The sequence below is a fragment of the Ammospiza nelsoni genome, chromosome 7, assembly GCF_027579445.1.
Source record: "Ammospiza nelsoni isolate bAmmNel1 chromosome 7, bAmmNel1.pri, whole genome shotgun sequence".
Taxonomy (NCBI): Eukaryota; Metazoa; Chordata; class Aves; order Passeriformes; family Passerellidae; genus Ammospiza; species Ammospiza nelsoni.
In genome coordinates, this window is record NC_080639.1 from 20,620,643 (window position 1) to 20,637,617 (window position 16,975).

Below are 16,975 nucleotides of genomic sequence, written 5' to 3' on the forward strand. Positions count from 1 at the left end.
GTACAGGTCAATAGCACAATAATTCAGTGTTTACATTCAAGTGTTTGTAAAAACATATTCCACAGATGGCTAAGAGATTCCTTGTAGGCTGCTGACCAGGGGTCAGAATCCTGTTCCTCCTGCTGAGTTCATGTTCCTGCCTGTGCCCCAGACCTGATTGCAACACATCTTCTTGGGATGTGCTACATGAGTTAACTTATAAGGGCATGGTAGGTTATTGTGAAAAATAGCACCAGTTGAAATTTAACCATTAGTCCAAACTTACTCTTCTCTCCATTTATTCTAATGCATTGAAAATCTCTGAGAAATCAGGTTTCAACTGAAGTACTAAGCAGCAATTTCTTTGACTTTTATTTATGCCAGACCAACAAACTCTTTCCTGACAGGGGAGAACAAAAGGCTTTTTCTCCACTTTGCACTTAACACTGAGGCCAAAAAGCAACATTTGATTGCCTGCAGGTTGTCCAGGGGCACAAAGCAGAGTCCAGCTTCCTGTGCCTGTGCCCCAGCCCTGGAATCCCCAGCACTGTCTTTCACCAACATCAAGCACCTGGTTTGCAAGCAGTTGGCAAGTGGATGCTGAGGGGTTTAGTTTTGTTATTCCTCACCTTGTTCTCAGATCCTTTCACTGACTCACGACTGTTGGTGACAGGATATAGACCAGAATGAACCTCAAGGCCAGCCACAAGCAGCTGTTCTATGTTTGTGTTTTTCAACAAACATGAAGCTTCATAATCTGCACTGAAAAATTACATAAACACATTGAGTTTAATGTGGTTTCATTCAATTCAAAGATCACCTTCATATCCTTGTGATGTTGTCCTTTCAATCTCCACCTGCCCTTGAGCAATTGTCAGCTGTGGAGATTTCCAGGAGAAACAAACTCAATTTATCTCTTGCTCACCTGCTTGGCCCACGCATTTCAAACAGCCTCGAAGTTCAATTCTCTACCCCTCTTTAGAGTCTTTAAACAAGTTATGTGGAATCCCTGAATAGATCTCAGTGAGATGGGTAACAAAGCAAAACACTGAACAGACACACAAGCTTCTGACATAGTGAGGCAACATATGAAAATATCAAAAAAAGAACTGTACATATACACCACAGAACTTCACATCAAAGCCAGAACTGAGTGCCACCTGCTACAAACAGTCAAATGCAAGTCAGAAATAGCATAAAAATGCGAAAGAATTTTTAAAAAGCTGAAAATGCTTATGATCAAGCAATGCTTATTAATAAATGCTTATTATCAACTCAGAGCTTACTGCTTGGAAAAGTCCTTTATTTGTATGTGAGAAATCCAATAAAACCTAAATTTCTTTTTAGATGGCAGTGCTGGTGTGGGAAGTTCCCACCACACCCTACGGCAGCCCTGTATTGTCCCTGCCTCTCACACCAATGTCTAACAGCTCTTTCTGCAGTCATTTTATAAACTGGACTGGGGGATCCGTGCTAAAAGAGCCTTCTCTGTTCCCCAAAGCATTTCTTCATTTGGATCACCACTGTCAGGCCACAGAGTGTAATCTGTTTGTCTGTAAGTCACTTTACAAAAATCCACTTTCTACACAGATTTGAAGATCTCATATTAAGTTTTGAGATAAATAATAAATAAATCAATCCTATAGATCATATTTTTTCTTCATGCATAACATACTTTAACAAGTTTTTTTAGTTGTTACCTTTGATCAAGTCACAGTTTAGGAAAGATCAAATGGCATTAAACAAAATAGAGAAGTTTGAATCTCAGGCGGATGTTAACTTTCCAGTCTCTCTCATTTTCTCCTTCCATTCCACACAGCCACACATTTGAATTGATATTAAAAAAGAGTTAGCACATTAAGGCCTTTCTCTGAACAGCCCTCCCCCCCAGAAACACTCAAACTACAAATACCTGTGCATCAGCCACAGATCCCATTGCAAAGCCTTGCAGAGTCTTTTTTCCTTTCTCATTGGCAATGTCGAAGAGAGTGTGAGAACGGCAAAGAGAAATGCCATTTTACTTCTCCTTCAGCAAAACTAGTGCATGCTTTTGGCCCATGCTCTGGGGCTACTATCAACATTTCTTCTCTCATTCCTAGCCTAAGCTTGTCTTTGCTCTGGCACTTGAAGGTAGAGTTAGAGGCATCCTGTAAATGCCCATTTCTGAATCTGATAGCCTAGTTATCCCAGTGACATTGCTCTGCATATACCATACACTTGGCTTGGGTCAATGATCCATTTCTACAGCTACCCTCAGAATACAAAGATTTCATCTTAAGGCCAGTAGTCCTTAGAACCGATTTTGTTTGGCTTTACTCATCTTAGCACCAAGTCATAGTTTCATCCAGTGATTAGCAAAAACAAATCAATTTTTCACAGTAGTTCCTATGTTGCTGTACAAAGCATTAGACCAATTTGAGAACTTCCATGACAAAGAATGATTGGACTGAAAAATATATGGAAACCTTGTTATCACATTTATGTTTCTGAGCTGTTTAAAATGAGAACAAATTATATCTAGTTATTAACAATGTGCACTAAGTGATTGTATTAGACAACCCCTGATGAGGTAATCAGTACTGATATGAATACTGCATCTGCTGTTTTCTGTAACAGCAAGATGCAATTGCAATGCTTACACATTATACACACAGACACAGCCGTGTGACCGCATAGCACTGGGAAGATTACCTACTGCTTCCCATTTGTTCCATTCAGGGTCGTACTTCTCAATGCTCTGCAGGTATGTTCCTTTTGAATAGGAATATCCTCCTGTTACATAGATGCATCCGTTCATGACCACCGTGCCACACTCCATCCTTCTCTCCATCATGTGAGCCATCTGCTTCCACTCATTTTGCTCTGGGTCATAGCAGTCAGTGATTGTGGTCTGTCCACCCACAAAATAGATCTTGTTTTGTAACGTAATTGAACACAATCCATATTCTTCGGAAAGAAAGGAATACAGTACAATTCGGCATGATAACATTAAATTAAACTGCAAGTACATGACAAACATTGGGCACCACTGAGGGCAGCTGAATGTTCTCATTGAGCTTAGGAGGCACTTCAGGATTTTCTGCTAGATTACAGCATCAGTACTCAGTGAAATTTGCTTTAAAATCTTAGTTACCAGATGTAGAACACAGAAAAAACCCTTTTAAAATTAGTATAAATAGTTTTTGCCAAATGTCAATGAATAGTTAGGTTTTACAGAAAGTTATATTATTTAACAGAATGTGGACATTCGGTATTTATATCGTGATTTCTATAGAACAGACACTTGAAGAAGGTCTTCCTTTCCACTTTCAGAGTTTGGAAACAGCCCTTGCTGCCCTACAGGCATTTCTTTTTAAATTAGGAATATGCCAAAAACTCCTAACTGGGCTTAAGGACTCCCAGGTACAAATAATCAAATCAAGCCCTATTTTTGTGAGAAATTATTTACCTGGATGTGGACTTGTGGTGACTATGCTCCACTCATTGCTACCTGAATGGTATCTCTGGATTTTATCGTAGGTGCAGCTTCCTCTGTACCCATAGTGACCTCCAGCAACATAGATGACTTCATGCAGGACACAGGCCGTGGCATTTCCAACTCCTGTTCACAGTGTGAAAGTCAAACATGCATTCAGACTGCATGCAATAACCATGGCCTCTTCCATCCACAACTCCATTTCAAATGATTTGTTAATATTTATTAACAGTATATGCTTGCAAGTATTTAACTGAATGTGAATAAAACAGATTTATGAAGATACCAGCAAAAGTCAAGAATGACTAAATAAAATTGCAGTAACCAATATATATTGCACGTAATACAACCACCCAATAGTTCCCTGGATTTTTAGACAGTAAGTAAAGTCACACTGTCTCACTGATTTTGGAATAGGCAATTAGTTTCACTGTTTCACTAAGTTACACTTGTTAGATGGCAAGAGCAAAGACAGTGGGAGTTGAGATTCTTCAGTGTCTCAGGGTATCTTTTCTGATACTTTTGGTCGCTCTCATGGTATTACTAGTTAAGCTATTGTATATACAAGGACACAAACAGAACGGAGCCATTCTAACACTGTCTCTAGGACAACAACATGAAATAAAGCAAAGGGGGGTCTGAGCATCTTAGTTTCACAATTATAAAAACTGGCAAAACAACTGCATAGAATATGTAACTCATAGGATTAGCATAGCATTTCTACTTTCAAAGGAAATAAAAATAGTAGCAATGTCTGAGGAAAACATACAAACAATGGAGAAAGTTGTAAAGGCCTGCTTTTTTTTCTTTTACATATACACCCAAAAATGCTCTTGAAAAATATTATGTTGCATTAACTTACAGTAAATTTTTATATCTAATTATAAATATTTGCATTCATTTATAAAAATGTATGATAAAATGTTTAACTGTAGTATTGTTGTTACTGTTACAAAATAATCACAGAATAGTCTGAGTTGGAAGGGACCCAGAAAGATCAGCAAATCCAACTCTTAAGTGAATGGCACATACAGGGATCAAACCAGTCACCCTGGCATTATTTAGCACCAGGCTCAGACCAACTGAGCTCATCTCAGAGTCAATACCCTTTGGTTAGGCTGTGATTCATACATTTTTAGTAGATCACTACTTTGGTTGCTAGAAACAGGTATTAGTGCTTTTCATTATCCTCATACTAATGATTAAACAAAGGATCCTGAACAGATGATACACAGAAATAGGAGGGAACTCCATGCAAGAAGTTTTAAATTATGACACCTTTATAAATGACTGCATGGAAAATCATATGTAAAAGTAATACAGCCCCTTTATTGGAGTTTGCTCTTTGATTGTGTACTGAATGGACGACCTGGGTTTCTGAGGTAAACCCTGAAATCACACCACAACATTGGGCTCTTATCCTGGGTAGTTTTCTGATTTCTTTCTAGTTTGAACAGAAATTTTACTAATGAAAAAGGCAAAATTAAACTGAGACTGCCACTTACTTTTCTACCTGCTGTTCTATGGCACAGCTCAATATAGCATTTGGATGGTTATGGTTATTTGGCTAGTGAAGACCTGAACCAAAGCCCACCAACATTAACAGAAAATTCCCATGGATTTCTCTAGATTTTGCATCAAATCCTAAATGTTTCCATGGCACTTAAAAATGGCAAATACAAAAGAATTAACATTGGAGGCAGACCCTATACAAAAGTTTACCTACCTTTGATCATGTTTGCAATGGGGAGCCATTTCTGTATTAAAGGATCATAAAACTCAGCTTCTTGGACTGGAGCTCCCTTTCGGTACCCTCCCAGTGCATAAACGCAGCCACTCACGGACACAGCGCAGTGGTAATACCTGGCATCGAGCATGGGGCAGCCTTCTGTCCACTCATCTCTCTCGCTGTTATATATCCACACGGTGTCAAGAGCTTCAATGCTCTCTGTTCTGTAACCTCCTGTCACATATATGTCTGGTCCCAAACTGGTGACCCCATAGCTCTCTCTGGTGTGATCTGGCATCTCTGTTCCCTGGACCCATGTATCGGTTAAAGGATCCCAAACATGCACTTCTGATAAGGGATGCCAATAATATCCTCCAATTACATACATGGCTGCTGTGGATCTTCTGGAAAGACCTTTGGGATTGAGGTTCAGGGCATTATATATGAGTGACCTTATCTTACTGTCATTGAGTCGGCATTTTTTTCGCAGGCTTAAAGCTGACCTCAAATACGCATTATCTAAGTCTAATTTGATGCAGCTCAGCACTTCACAGATGTCTTCAATTCTTCCTTCCACATTGTGTGTCACCCACTTAATGACAGCTTCAATGGCTGCCTCTTCTTTCTGAACATTGAGATTCTCTCTGGAGAGAATATAAGAGAGCTTCTCCTTGTCAATGTCCAGAAACTCCTCCTGCTTCCACACTTCTTCAAACTGCCATAACAAAATCCTTCTGGACTCTTTCTCCAGCTCCGAGCAATCATGATATTCGGCAAAGGAGTGCATCCCAATGCAGTTGTCAGTATCTAAGTGCCTTACCAGAAACTGCTCACAGGCTTTCTTTACTGACAAGAACTGGAGCAGGTCTGCAGCCTGGAGTAGGCTTTGGACATTTCTCTTTGTTATCTGGATCTGTGATGTGTATGCATAATTCACGAGAGCTTCCAGTACTGCATGGCTGAGCCCGGGAAGGCTGATCTGGTTTTTGGATTTTTCTTTCATATCGGCTGTGAACATGGCTTTAAAATAACTGCTGCAGGCTGCCAGGGCAGCTCTGTGGCAGTGGAAGATGACCCCCGAGGCGCACTGCAGGGTGATGTCGGTGAACAGCCCGTCCAGGTAAAACGCCCGGAACGCCTCCAAGAAGCCGGCGGGGTGCGCGGAGTCCCTGTAGAGGTACGCGTACTCCTCCTGCCCGGCCGCGGCCATCGCCGCGCCCGCAGCTCCCGCCGCTTTGTCCGCGCAGCCCGGCCGCCCTCCGGCTGCGGACCCGCCCGGCACACGGGGGCTCCCAGCCCGCGGCGGCCCCTGACCGTCTTTGGAAGCGCCGCTGCCGGAGGGAGCAGCGGGGCCGCAGCCGCAGCTCCTATTTTGGTGTCCCGGCCGGCCCCCCCGCCCCGCCAGGCACCCCTCAGCCAGGCCGGCGCGCCCCGGCGCCCAGCCCGGCCCCCGCTCGCCCGCTCGCCTCGGAAAGGTCCGGCCCGAGCCGCTGCCGCCGCCGTCCCGGCGCTCCCCACCCCGGGCAGGGGTTAAAGCCTGTCAGCAGTGGTGACAGAAGGCCCGGCCGTGTTAGGGACAGGAGCAGATGCCTGGGGAGCGTCACCAGCTCGGTGTCACTCAGCCACACAACAAAGCGAGGGGCCTCGGCCGCCGCTGTCAGCGACCTAAAGCCGGCTCTCGCAGGGCGCCCCGCGCTCCCAGGGCGCTTGGAGGAGGGATACTGGGAAGAGCAGCAAGCTCCGAGGGCTCCCCCAGTACCGGAGAGCAGCCACAGCTCTCCCCAAACTCCTGAATCTGGCAGGGTGAAAAGGACAGTAACAAATTATGCCCACAAACAGATTCCAACTATAAGTAAATTTTTCAGGAAGAAGGCTGTATTAGCTTTTAAAACTCCTGAAAATGTGATTCACAATTTAAGAAGGTTTGGGTTTTTTTTTCTGCTAGCTACACATTTTCTTTATTTGAAACACAGCATCCTCCGGGTTCAAGCAGCTGTGGGCTCTCCATCTGCAGCAGGGTTCCGATTCTTTGCACCCAGCAGCCAGGCTCTCCCTGCCCTACCAGAGCAGGGAGATTGAAAGAACTGCCAGTAATTTCTTCAACCAAAAGGAGGCGAATATTATTATTAGCTAAGTGCCAGTAATACCCAAAAGGAGAAATTTTGATAGTTCCCACTCAACACAGATGAAAAAGCATCATATTTTTCTTTTAATTATTGGTGGTATTTCTGCCACAAAGCACAAGTATGAACTAAGGAAATCCAGACAGGAAAGTGTAAATGGTTGTACTCCTCTGCCATCCTTCCTTCCATGCTAGCCCTGCACCAGGATTCATATGAGACAAAATGATCCAAACAAACAAAAAACCCCACAAAACCAAAATTTCCCCATACCCACACACATCTATGCCTTCCTTTTTTTCAACCCCTCTGGATGCATTGTTAGCTCAGAGAACTGGAGTTTGTAGTGTAACCTAGTAATTACAACAGCTCCGCTGCCTGACATGGGCCTGTCCCTCAGCTACTCCATTTCTTTGGCCAGAAAATTCTCTTGTGGAGCCTCAAGTCTTTATACATCCCCATGCCAACAGCTTTGTTTTGGTTGCATTTTCCATTTCTTCCCTTCCTATGGACAAGCAGGAACTTCTTTGGAGTCTTGGCTATTGCACTAGCACACAATACTAAGGCTAAGTACTCACACAGTCATGGTGTATGACAGCACACCTACTAGCATACAGAACCTTCCCCATACAGATATGACTTTTGTTAGGCTTTTCTTTTCATAACATTTTTCCCTAAGTCATCTCCCTCCCAGAGAGCAAGTCAGGAGGTCAGCAACACTTAGTACTGAGTACTGAACATGCATCCCCCTTCAAGGAGCTTTTCCCTTTCTTTTGGCTGGGCTCCCAGCTTCACCCAGCTTCATTCTTTGGAGATACTCATCTCCCCTCCATTGTAACCAAACATGGAAAATTTTGGTAATTGTGGTGCTTCAGAAAAATCCTCACTTCTTTTAAGTGGGGAAAAAAAACCCCAGACAAGACCTGATTAATAGCTTAATGGTCTGCCTACTGAAATTGAAAAATTTCTTCTGTCTCCAACATGCACTTTGTCTGGCAAATATCATCAGCTCTACCCTCTAGTTGAAGTGATTATAACATAATTCCTAATATCTCATGTACTCTTCTTAATCTACTCTCAACTCGTGCTTCAGCACTTTAATCAAAGCCACAGAAAAATCCTTTTTTGAGGATGAAAAAAAATTTCTCACCCAATATCTCACTCTCACAGCAAATTACAAGGTAGGTCCCTTAAGGCTAAAACAATAGTGTAAGTGGAAGAAAAAGCTGAGTAATCACTGATATACTACTTTTTGTTTGTTCTTAAGCAAGCTGTAACCAAGATCTGTGGACAAACTGAAAGCAAGCTATTCCATAACTAAGTTCTGAAAAACACAGACGAGACCAGCACAGAATTTGGAACACTCAGCAGCACATCTAGAATTAAGGAAACACACAACTATCCTGGTTTTGGCTGGGATAGAGTTAATTTCCTTCTTAGTTGCTGGTTAGCGCTGTTTTGGATTTACCATGGCAATCATGTTGATAACACTCTGTTGTTTTGGTTGTTGCTAAGTGGTGCTTACCCACAGTCAAGGACTTTTCAGTTTCCCATGCCCTGTCAGTGAGAAGCTGCACCAGGAGCTGGGGGAGCATGGGCCAGGCCAAAGGGATATTCCACAGCATGGAGGGCACTCCCAGCACAGAAACTGGGGGAGTCAGCTGGGAGGAGCCCATCACTGCTCAGGGGTGGGCTGGGCATCCATCACAGGGTGGGGAGCAGTGTATTATACAACACTTGTTTCTCCTGGACTTCATTCCTTTCTCTCTCCTTTTCATTACAATTATAGTGATTCAGTACTACTATATTTTATTTTGTTTCAATTATTAAATTGTTCTCATCTCAACTCATGAGGTCTAATTTTTTTCCCCAATTCTCCTCCTCACTCAGTGAGGGATTGGAGTGCACAAGCTGCTCTCTTCAGTTGCCAGCTGGGGTCAAACAAAGGCAACAACTTAAAAGCCCAAGTAATACATGAAATTGCCTTTTGCAACAGCCATTACCATTCTTCTGTATGACCTGTAAACCAGACAACTTAAACCTGCCACAGCCTGAGACCCACCAGTCCTTAGATGTCTTTGTGCTCTTGAGTAAAACAATAGGCCAAGATCCCAAATATGAACATCTCAGACACTTACCAAATATCCATCACTAAAGCCAGGCTCCTGAGAACTGAAGTATATTACTTTGGACATCTTAGGCAACTGAGTGTTCAAAGCAACCTTCTACGATACAGTAAAATAGGTGAGGCAAGGAAAGAAGTGCACAAGGGAAATTTATGTAAACCAGCAGCCTGAAAACAGGCAAGACCACTCAAAAATCTTCAATTAAGGAAAAAGAAGGTAGTGACATCATGAAATGTTGATAAGAAAATGAGAATAACATTGCACAGAAAACAAAAGACAGATACAGCAACTGCAGGCTGCTGAGCTACTCCTCAGACATCTGCAACTGAGGTACTGTGAAAGTCGGCCTAATCTCTCAGTTATTAAAGCACTTAAGCTAAATATGACCTCAGTTTAATAGCAGACTACATCAGCATTTTGAACCTTTTCTGAGATATAAGAATAAAACCATTTGGCAGGAAAACACATTATTTAAGTTTAATGAGACTTACTTTTAGTATCTTTATATGCACCAACACTTGGGGCTCATCTCACTGTCAGTGGTAAAGAGAAAGACTGCATGGTCACAAACAATTCTTTAGAACTACTTAGACAGAACAATCTGTTTAAAACTTAAAATGGATATTGATGCTTCCTTCCAGACTGTAAGAGATTGTGCTATAGATAGAAATGAGAATGAATAGGTAAAATCAGTGTATACTGTATATGTATGTTCCATTCTGTGAGCCTGTGCACTGCAGCACCAACCAAGCAGGAAAAAAGGTTCTGGCTGACTCCGAGCTGCCAGCATGGAAGATCAAAGCAGTGCCAGCTCTGTACAGAGGCAGCAGCACTGTCAGGGCAGTAGGCAGAATGGGAGAAAGACTTTTCTTTAAACAAAAAAGCAACATCCTTACAGCTTTCCAGAGGAAAAAGGGTCTGACCAGCCAAAGGCTGACACCTACACTTGTGTCTACTCTCTCCAGGCCTGATGAAACACAGACCAGCAGAATACATGACACAGATTAGTTGTGTTGCATTTGTCAGTGACAGCAACTTTTATTGTCTTTACAATACAAGATAATACAAAGTATTAAAAAGTAATTTTGTTTGGTAAAATAATTGATTGAAAATATAAATGCATCTTTGGATTAAACAAGATTACAAGCAAATAATTTGCCATGAGATCAGAGAAGTATAAAAGCCAACAGCTCTAGAACCATGCTCCTGGCACCTAATGTTTTCTAATAAAGAATTTAATTCTTTTCAACAGGAATCCTACTCCTTCCCCTAAATGTGTGGGATTGCAAGTATATATCAGCTATGTATTTGTAAAGGGTTGGAGGGGAGGGAATAGCCAAAAACTAATGACAAGTCCTGTCCCAACACCCCTTCTCCACTTATATTGGAATCTGTACTGTGTTAGAAGGCCTTTTTTACTGCACTTTCCCATTATCACCAGGATTGAACATAAACAGGTTTATGTTGTGGTTAAAAACCCTATAACTTCTGATAATAATCCAATTATACAATTTTGAGCTTTTATACACATGTAGTTTTTCTCTCCCAATAAGCTAAAATGTAATTGCATCAGTTTCCTTTTATCATTTGAATCATTCCTTTATAAGTGATTTCAGGTAAGACATAATGTCGATTGCAGATGACCAAACCAGAACAGAACACTGTACAGGACTGAGACTTTGGGCCAGTTGAGAAATCCTTTTCTCCAAGGTATACCCCTGCCTGGGCATAGCAATATCATTCTTCTTCAAAAATGTTACTGGACATAAGTCATTCCCACCGTCACCTATATATATAATTTGTGTATAACTCACTCCTCGCTCCAACTGTTTATCTAGAAATTCTTTTAAAACTTTCCTTTTGCAAAGGTTTTTAGGGCACTTTGTACAATGGTGAGCATGGAAATGCTGTACAGTAAGATAGCCAGTACTGCTGAATGCTGCAGGGTTTGTAAACACTTCATCAAACACTTTATGGAAGTCAGCAGCTTTCAAAATCCAGTCAATAAATACTGTATTAGAATCTGAAACAATTATACAATCAAACAACTCCTTGTTCTCGCCAATAAATCCCAGAAGATCTATCATTCCTGCAGTGAAAGGAATTGTTGTCATAGTTCTTTTCATCTCATCTTCTTTGACACCATTGTCTCCCAGGTAGACAAAGACTCTACCCATATATTCTGTCCAATGTCCCGGCTGGTAAGAGTTTCTTAATCCATTAGGAAGTTTTCTTTCAGGAGCACATTTCACAATCCAGGTGTCACTATTTTCATCTATGATTGTATGGTCAAAATCAAAAACCAACAGAAATTTCATAGCTGTGAGAAAATAAGTTTCCAAAATAAACAAAAAAGAAAATTACTTATATAAACAGAAAGACTATATTTCTACCCTGACCTTGTGCTTAGAAGAGAAAAATTCTGGAAGAAAATATCGGAACAAAATAAACTATTTATGGCCACTACCGTGATGGGAAGTTGTGCTGTAGCTAAAAATGCAATTTGTAAATGCCAAAGTTCAGTGCCCAACTTTTGTTTAAAATAGTAATTGTGACAGTATCTAACTCATACTTACTACCACTTGCTAACACAGCACCAATCTTCCTGTGCTGACATACCATCAGTTTGAGCAGACACTAATTTCTCCATCAGCAATCGCCAAAGCAACCGAACAGCGATTCTCCTGGCAAAACGCCTCAATAAGTGTTTCAAAAGGAAACGATCACCGTCCGTTCGAACAGACGGCACCTGTTCGAGCCTTCAACGAGGCCGCGCTAAATCAAGGCAGCCAGCGGAACGAAACGCGGCCGTCAGTGGATCGGAACGCGCCGGCCCCGCCGCGGGCACTGGGCAGAGCGGCCTGGCCGGGGCCGCAGCCGCGGGAGCAGCGCTCGGTGCCGCGGCCCGGCCCGTGAGGGGAACGAGCCCCGCCCCGCGCGCCGTCACGTGACCGCGCGCTGCCGGTCGCCCGGCAACGGCGCCGCGGCCCGGGAAGATGGCGGCGGCGGCAGCGGCGGGGCGGCGGCGGCGGCGCGGCGCCCGTGAGTGGGACTGCCCCGCGGGCAGCGGGACCCGGCGGGAGGGTAGGGCCGAGCCCGCGGCCGCACGGCTCCGGGAGGCTGCACGGGTGCCCAGCGGGACTTCCCCAAAGCTCCCCCGGCTGCAGACGGCAAGAGGGGCTGTTCCTCCCTAGGAACGCAGTGGAGAGAACTGACCTGAACGCAGCGCAGGTCCAGTAACCTCCAGGGGCAGCGGCTGGGGAAGAACGAGGGGCTGGCAGAGTCCTGCCTGCAGGGTGCATCGGTGCGCCTTTACTTCTGCTGAGGCTGTCTCCACCTAGGACAGAGAGAGAGGATCAGGTCCGATGCCTGCCGGGAGACTGATCAGCAACGGCATCTGGAAAACAGAGTTTCACACCGGTGTCACTCCAAGAGAAAGCCTCCTTACCTTTCAGATATGGCCTCTCAGTCTGCTCCAAATCACACAATTTCTACAGAACATCACCCTGTACAGAGTGCCACTCCCTTCAAAAAGGGGGGTGACACTTGAAAGAGCATTTCACAAAACCTAGACATCAACTAGAAAAGCTGCATTTACACCTTCACACGTGTATGTGAGCCTAATGCAACAAAGAAATCCTAGTCTTGCTAACAAATCAAAAACTTCTACAACAGAACTATTTCAGTAAATATGATGAGTGTGCAGGACATGGAAGTAAGGCACAGTCTGTGCTCAAACTGCTGCCTCATCCAGCCAGCAGAACGGCTTCACCGATATTCCTCTTTTCATATTGGGAATGGTCTCTGCTCCCTGCTGTTCTAAGAATCATGCCCAAGTACTGCCTGGGAAGTGTGTTACTACAAGCCAAGCCCACACAGACACACAAACAGGCAAGGGCACGTACAAACAGTCCAGGCAGTCAGTGCCCATCCAAGTCCATGCACTGCTCTTAGGCAGACTACAGATACAGACACGCTGTCTAGCTCTGGCGTTTGGGATGGGGGACTAAGTAACACTAAGGATAACTTAGTATTGTTACCATGCCAGCATTCAAATTCTGATACATATTTGACTATTGGATTTTCTGGTATCAAGTAACCTTCGTATTTTATGCTCCCTCTGCACAGCACATCATTGGAAAGAAAAGGATGTTCTAGATGAGTTTTTCCTTCGAAAAGAAAGAGATCTTCGCCAGGTCATTGTATTGCCAAAAGCACAATGGGAAAGGATTCAGGGCTGCATTAGAAAAGCACCATACACTGATGAGAAAAAAGAACAGGAAGAGGTAGACTTGGACTCCAAAGATGCTGGAAAAGAAGACGCACGCAATGCCACTCTGGTAAGTACAAGATACATTTGTAAACAAGTTGCTTTTGTATATACAAAACCACACATAGTAACATTTCTAGCTATATTCCCTTTGTTTAACATTTGTTTTTGAATATGTATTTCAGCTAAAAGCCATTTAAATATGTTTAACATCTAACTTAAACATTTGTATTTTTTTACTTAAAGCTAAAATGTAAAGTAAAAAAACAATCCAAAATTTAAGTGTGATTTTTAATTTTGTCTGCGCTGTAGAACCTGATAAAACAGAAACTTCAAGCCAAAAAATTACGTGAAGAAAAGGAAGAGGAAGAAAGAAAGTTACTTGATTTGGAAGAAGCAAAGTTCCAAGCAGCAAAACGGAAGGAGGTTATTGATCGTGCAAAAACCTACCTATTTTATCAGGACGACAGAATGAGACAGTTCCATGTCTGTTGACAACTTATATTTTACATTGAAATTGTACTGAATGTCTCTAAAGACTTCTGAACATAAAAATGACTTTAAATGTTCTCTTGCAGAGTGCACTTCTACTTGCTAAGGTCCTAAACGAAAGAGATGCTCAAGTTGAATTTCTAAAGTCAAGATTAGTTGATACCAAAAAGAAGGACTATGAAGAAGAGCAACGTCGATTTAAAGAACACATTCTCAGTGAGCAAGAAAAAGCACATCAGCATTATATGAATAAACAGGCACTATGCAAAGATCAGTTACAACAGTAAGTAATCATTAAAAGCAACCCTACTTCATTATTTACTTAAACTCTTCTCAAAATACATTCTATGAGGTTTTTACAAAAACTTGCTAATAGTTTCACAAATGCCATTCTTTTAAAAGAAGATCACAGAAGATCTTGCCCAAAAGGGAAAAGCTATATGCATTTTTAGTTGCCAACAGTCTGTATGCAAAATTGCCTCTTGGAAGCATCAGCAGGTTTTAGTCAAATCACTGTTCAAATGTTGCTAATGAAATTTAAGTGTACTTTACTCAGTTTTTGTTCCAGACAAGGAAAAGTTTAAATTAGATTTTCCATTTACCCATAATGAGCTTCCAGATTGCACAACAAGAGAAGGCATTACTGTAATTTCTAATCCTTCTCTCAGGTTTTCTGTAAATCTTATGGAGTGGTCCCCAGTGGTATTTATAGGACTGGCCCTGGAGATGTGATAAAAGGAATCGAATTTCCCAAGGCAGAGAAAGGGTTCTAAGTCTGGTCTTACATATTCCAGGCACAACACATAGATCCTTGCAGAACTTAGTACAGCACATTACCAGTTTAAGCTGCTGCCCACATGGTATGGTGGGTCATACTGGGGACATCTTTTTCTCCAAGGATGCTGCAGATATAAGCCAGAGCATTACCAATGCAGTGGTGCTAATGAGTCATCCAGCTAAAACTTCTCACCATGACACTGCAAACTGTGAGCATGCTCATTTCTGACCAGGGTTACCATTACAATCATGCTGTTATTCACCTCTGATATTCTACCTACCTTCAACTCAGAGCATCACATTCTTCACTATAAGGTACCTATGGTTGTGCAGTTCATTACTTCATGCAGTTCCTAGACACTTTATTCACTTTATTCTGATTCAGAATAAAGGAGCATGAGCATCTAGCAGATCTGGCCAAAGAGGAAAAAAAAAGAGAAGAGGAAGAATTACAGAGATCAGTCCAACTGTACCAACTGGAAACTCAGAGACAAAAAGAAAAGGAACACGAGGAAAAACTTGCACGCCGGAAGCTGTATCATGTAAGTAGCAGGAAAGCAGACAGTTCAAAATGTGCATTTCACCTTGGCTGTGATGGCTGGACTCAGCCCACAAATAAAGGGATCTACTGGCAACAGGGTCTTTGCTGATAGCTTTAGGAGCCTGGGATCAAATGGCTACCCTGCCAGTTGCAGGCCATGCCTTTCCTCTGTGCTTTTGAGAAAGACCTCTTGGAGGCCCCCTCCTTCTGGTGTCTGAAGATGCTTTAACTGGTCTATGGTTAAAGATTTGGCTGTAGACCTCAAGGAACATCTCCTTGACTTGAGAACTGGATTTAAGTTTCACATTCCTGCTGTTTTAAGCCCATTTTTCTTTGTTAGAAAGAGGAAATAGACAGACACTGAATTTATCTTTTTAATTTGATTTGATATTTATGATTGCAGAGGTTTAGGGATTTAGTCAAGACTTGCTGCCATCTCATTTCGTCTTTAAAGGCATGCTACTAAGGTACAAACAAGAACTGCCTCAGAGCAGTTCTGGCCAGCATGCAAAGGACAGTTGGTTTTTTACATAAAAGTATAGAAAACTCTGTTGTGCTTTGGATTAAGCTCTAAGCCACGGGTAGTTTTGAATGAGGTGGGGCCAGGAGCAGAATGATCTATGTGGGTGGTGGTTGGACCATCCCCCTGCCCATGTGTGTCAGTGGGAGCATGGACAACGCTCTCTGCATCGCACAGCAATTTGTTTGTGTGATGCACCGGAGAAGCAGCTGTTTGATGCTCAGTCTGTTTGATACTCAATTCCATTCCCCACCCTCACATTGACTGCCTCCTCTTGATGCATGTTGGAATAGGGAGACAGAAGTAAGTGGAAGTATTCCTTTCTTGTCTTCTCTCTCCTTTCCTGAGGATCCCTTTTCTCTCTTCTGTTTTTGAAAGAAACTTGAGGAGGGGGAACAGGGAGTGATTCCTGTAAGCTGCTGCCCAAGGTGCAGATATTCCAAACATCATCTGTTACATCAGGACCATTTTGCCCATACAGGCGTATCTAAATGACCAGAAAATAATCAAAGCAATAGAGGAACAAAACCAAATGGAAGAAGATGAGCGGATCAAAGCTCATTTCAAAGCAAAGGAAATTATTGCCCGGATGAGAAAAAAGAAAGAAGCTGAAATGCGTAGGTAGGTGCAATGCTAGAGTATAAATCATAAATGATCTAAAAATTATACTGTAGTTGTTTTCAGATCACTTAGACTAATGATAAAACACAATCAACAGTTATTCTAACACTTCTACTCATAGGGAGAACAGGGAATTCAGGAGAACAAGGAAATTTTTTCACAGGTTCCTTAGTAAGAATGTCAGGGAGCAATCTCACCTTTCAAAGTACAGAGGCTTATCAAAGTGCATAGCTTTGCACCAGTGTATTGTGAAGAGTGATTTTCATATGGCCTGCCAAATCTCCACCTCCTCAACAATTAAGACAATTAAGATCCTTGATGAAAA

At 42.5% G+C, this 16,975-nt stretch overlaps 4 protein-coding genes across 6 annotated transcripts in view; 1 reads left to right on the plus strand and 3 right to left on the minus strand.

The window, feature by feature from the left end:
• Window positions 1-12,763, minus strand: part of SSB (small RNA binding exonuclease protection factor La) — a 22,047-nt gene extending 9,284 nt beyond the window's left edge. The window contains exon 1 of the mRNA XM_059476360.1: window positions 12,646-12,763. The gene's annotated coding sequence lies outside the window, so the exon portion shown is untranslated. The remainder of the gene's footprint in view (window positions 1-12,645) is intronic.
• Window positions 2,491-6,393, minus strand: KLHL23 (kelch like family member 23). The gene is made up of 3 exons (XM_059475984.1): window positions 5,181-6,393; window positions 3,428-3,580; window positions 2,491-2,925 (listed from the first exon to the last, which is right to left on the minus strand). Exons 1-3 carry the CDS (start codon window positions 6,391-6,393, stop codon window positions 2,615-2,617), a joined length of 1,677 nt encoding a protein of 558 aa, XP_059331967.1. The 3' UTR covers window positions 2,491-2,614.
• PHOSPHO2 (phosphatase, orphan 2) overlaps window positions 10,438-16,975 on the minus strand; it is a 10,071-nt gene continuing 3,533 nt past the window's right edge. Inside the window, exons 2-3 of one of the 3 annotated variants that reach the window (XM_059476363.1) lie at window positions 12,646-12,766; window positions 10,438-11,749 (exon numbers count right to left, since the gene is read on the minus strand). In XM_059476363.1, the coding sequence (XP_059332346.1) occupies window positions 11,022-11,747 (726 nt within the window). In that variant the 5' untranslated portion in view covers window positions 11,748-11,749; window positions 12,646-12,766 and the 3' untranslated portion in view covers window positions 10,438-11,021. Of the gene's footprint in view, window positions 11,750-12,005; window positions 12,157-12,645; window positions 12,767-16,975 lie in introns of those variants that run through there. The other 2 variants (XM_059476365.1, XM_059476364.1) reach the window with 2 other exon arrangements.
• Window positions 12,426-16,975, plus strand: part of CFAP210 (cilia and flagella associated protein 210) — a 6,744-nt gene continuing 2,194 nt past the window's right edge. Inside the window, exons 1-6 of the mRNA XM_059476509.1 lie at window positions 12,426-12,513; window positions 13,558-13,769; window positions 14,012-14,185; window positions 14,278-14,474; window positions 15,354-15,510; window positions 16,511-16,650. Of these exons, the coding sequence (XP_059332492.1) occupies window positions 12,426-12,513; window positions 13,558-13,769; window positions 14,012-14,185; window positions 14,278-14,474; window positions 15,354-15,510; window positions 16,511-16,650 (968 nt within the window). The remainder of the gene's footprint in view (window positions 12,514-13,557; window positions 13,770-14,011; window positions 14,186-14,277; window positions 14,475-15,353; window positions 15,511-16,510; window positions 16,651-16,975) is intronic.

Coding starts and splice junctions, on each gene's coding strand:
- KLHL23 (XM_059475984.1), bottom strand. CDS start 6,393: ATGGCCGCGGCCGGGCAGGAGGAGTACGCGTACCTCTACAGGGACTCC. Junction 3,581..5,180: donor CATTGCAAACATGATCAAAG/GTAGGTAAACTT, acceptor CACTGTGAACAG/GAGTTGGAAATGCCACGGCC. Junction 2,926..3,427: donor CACCACAAGTCCACATCCAG/GTAAATAATTTC, acceptor TTCTTTCCGAAG/AATATGGATTGTGTTCAATT.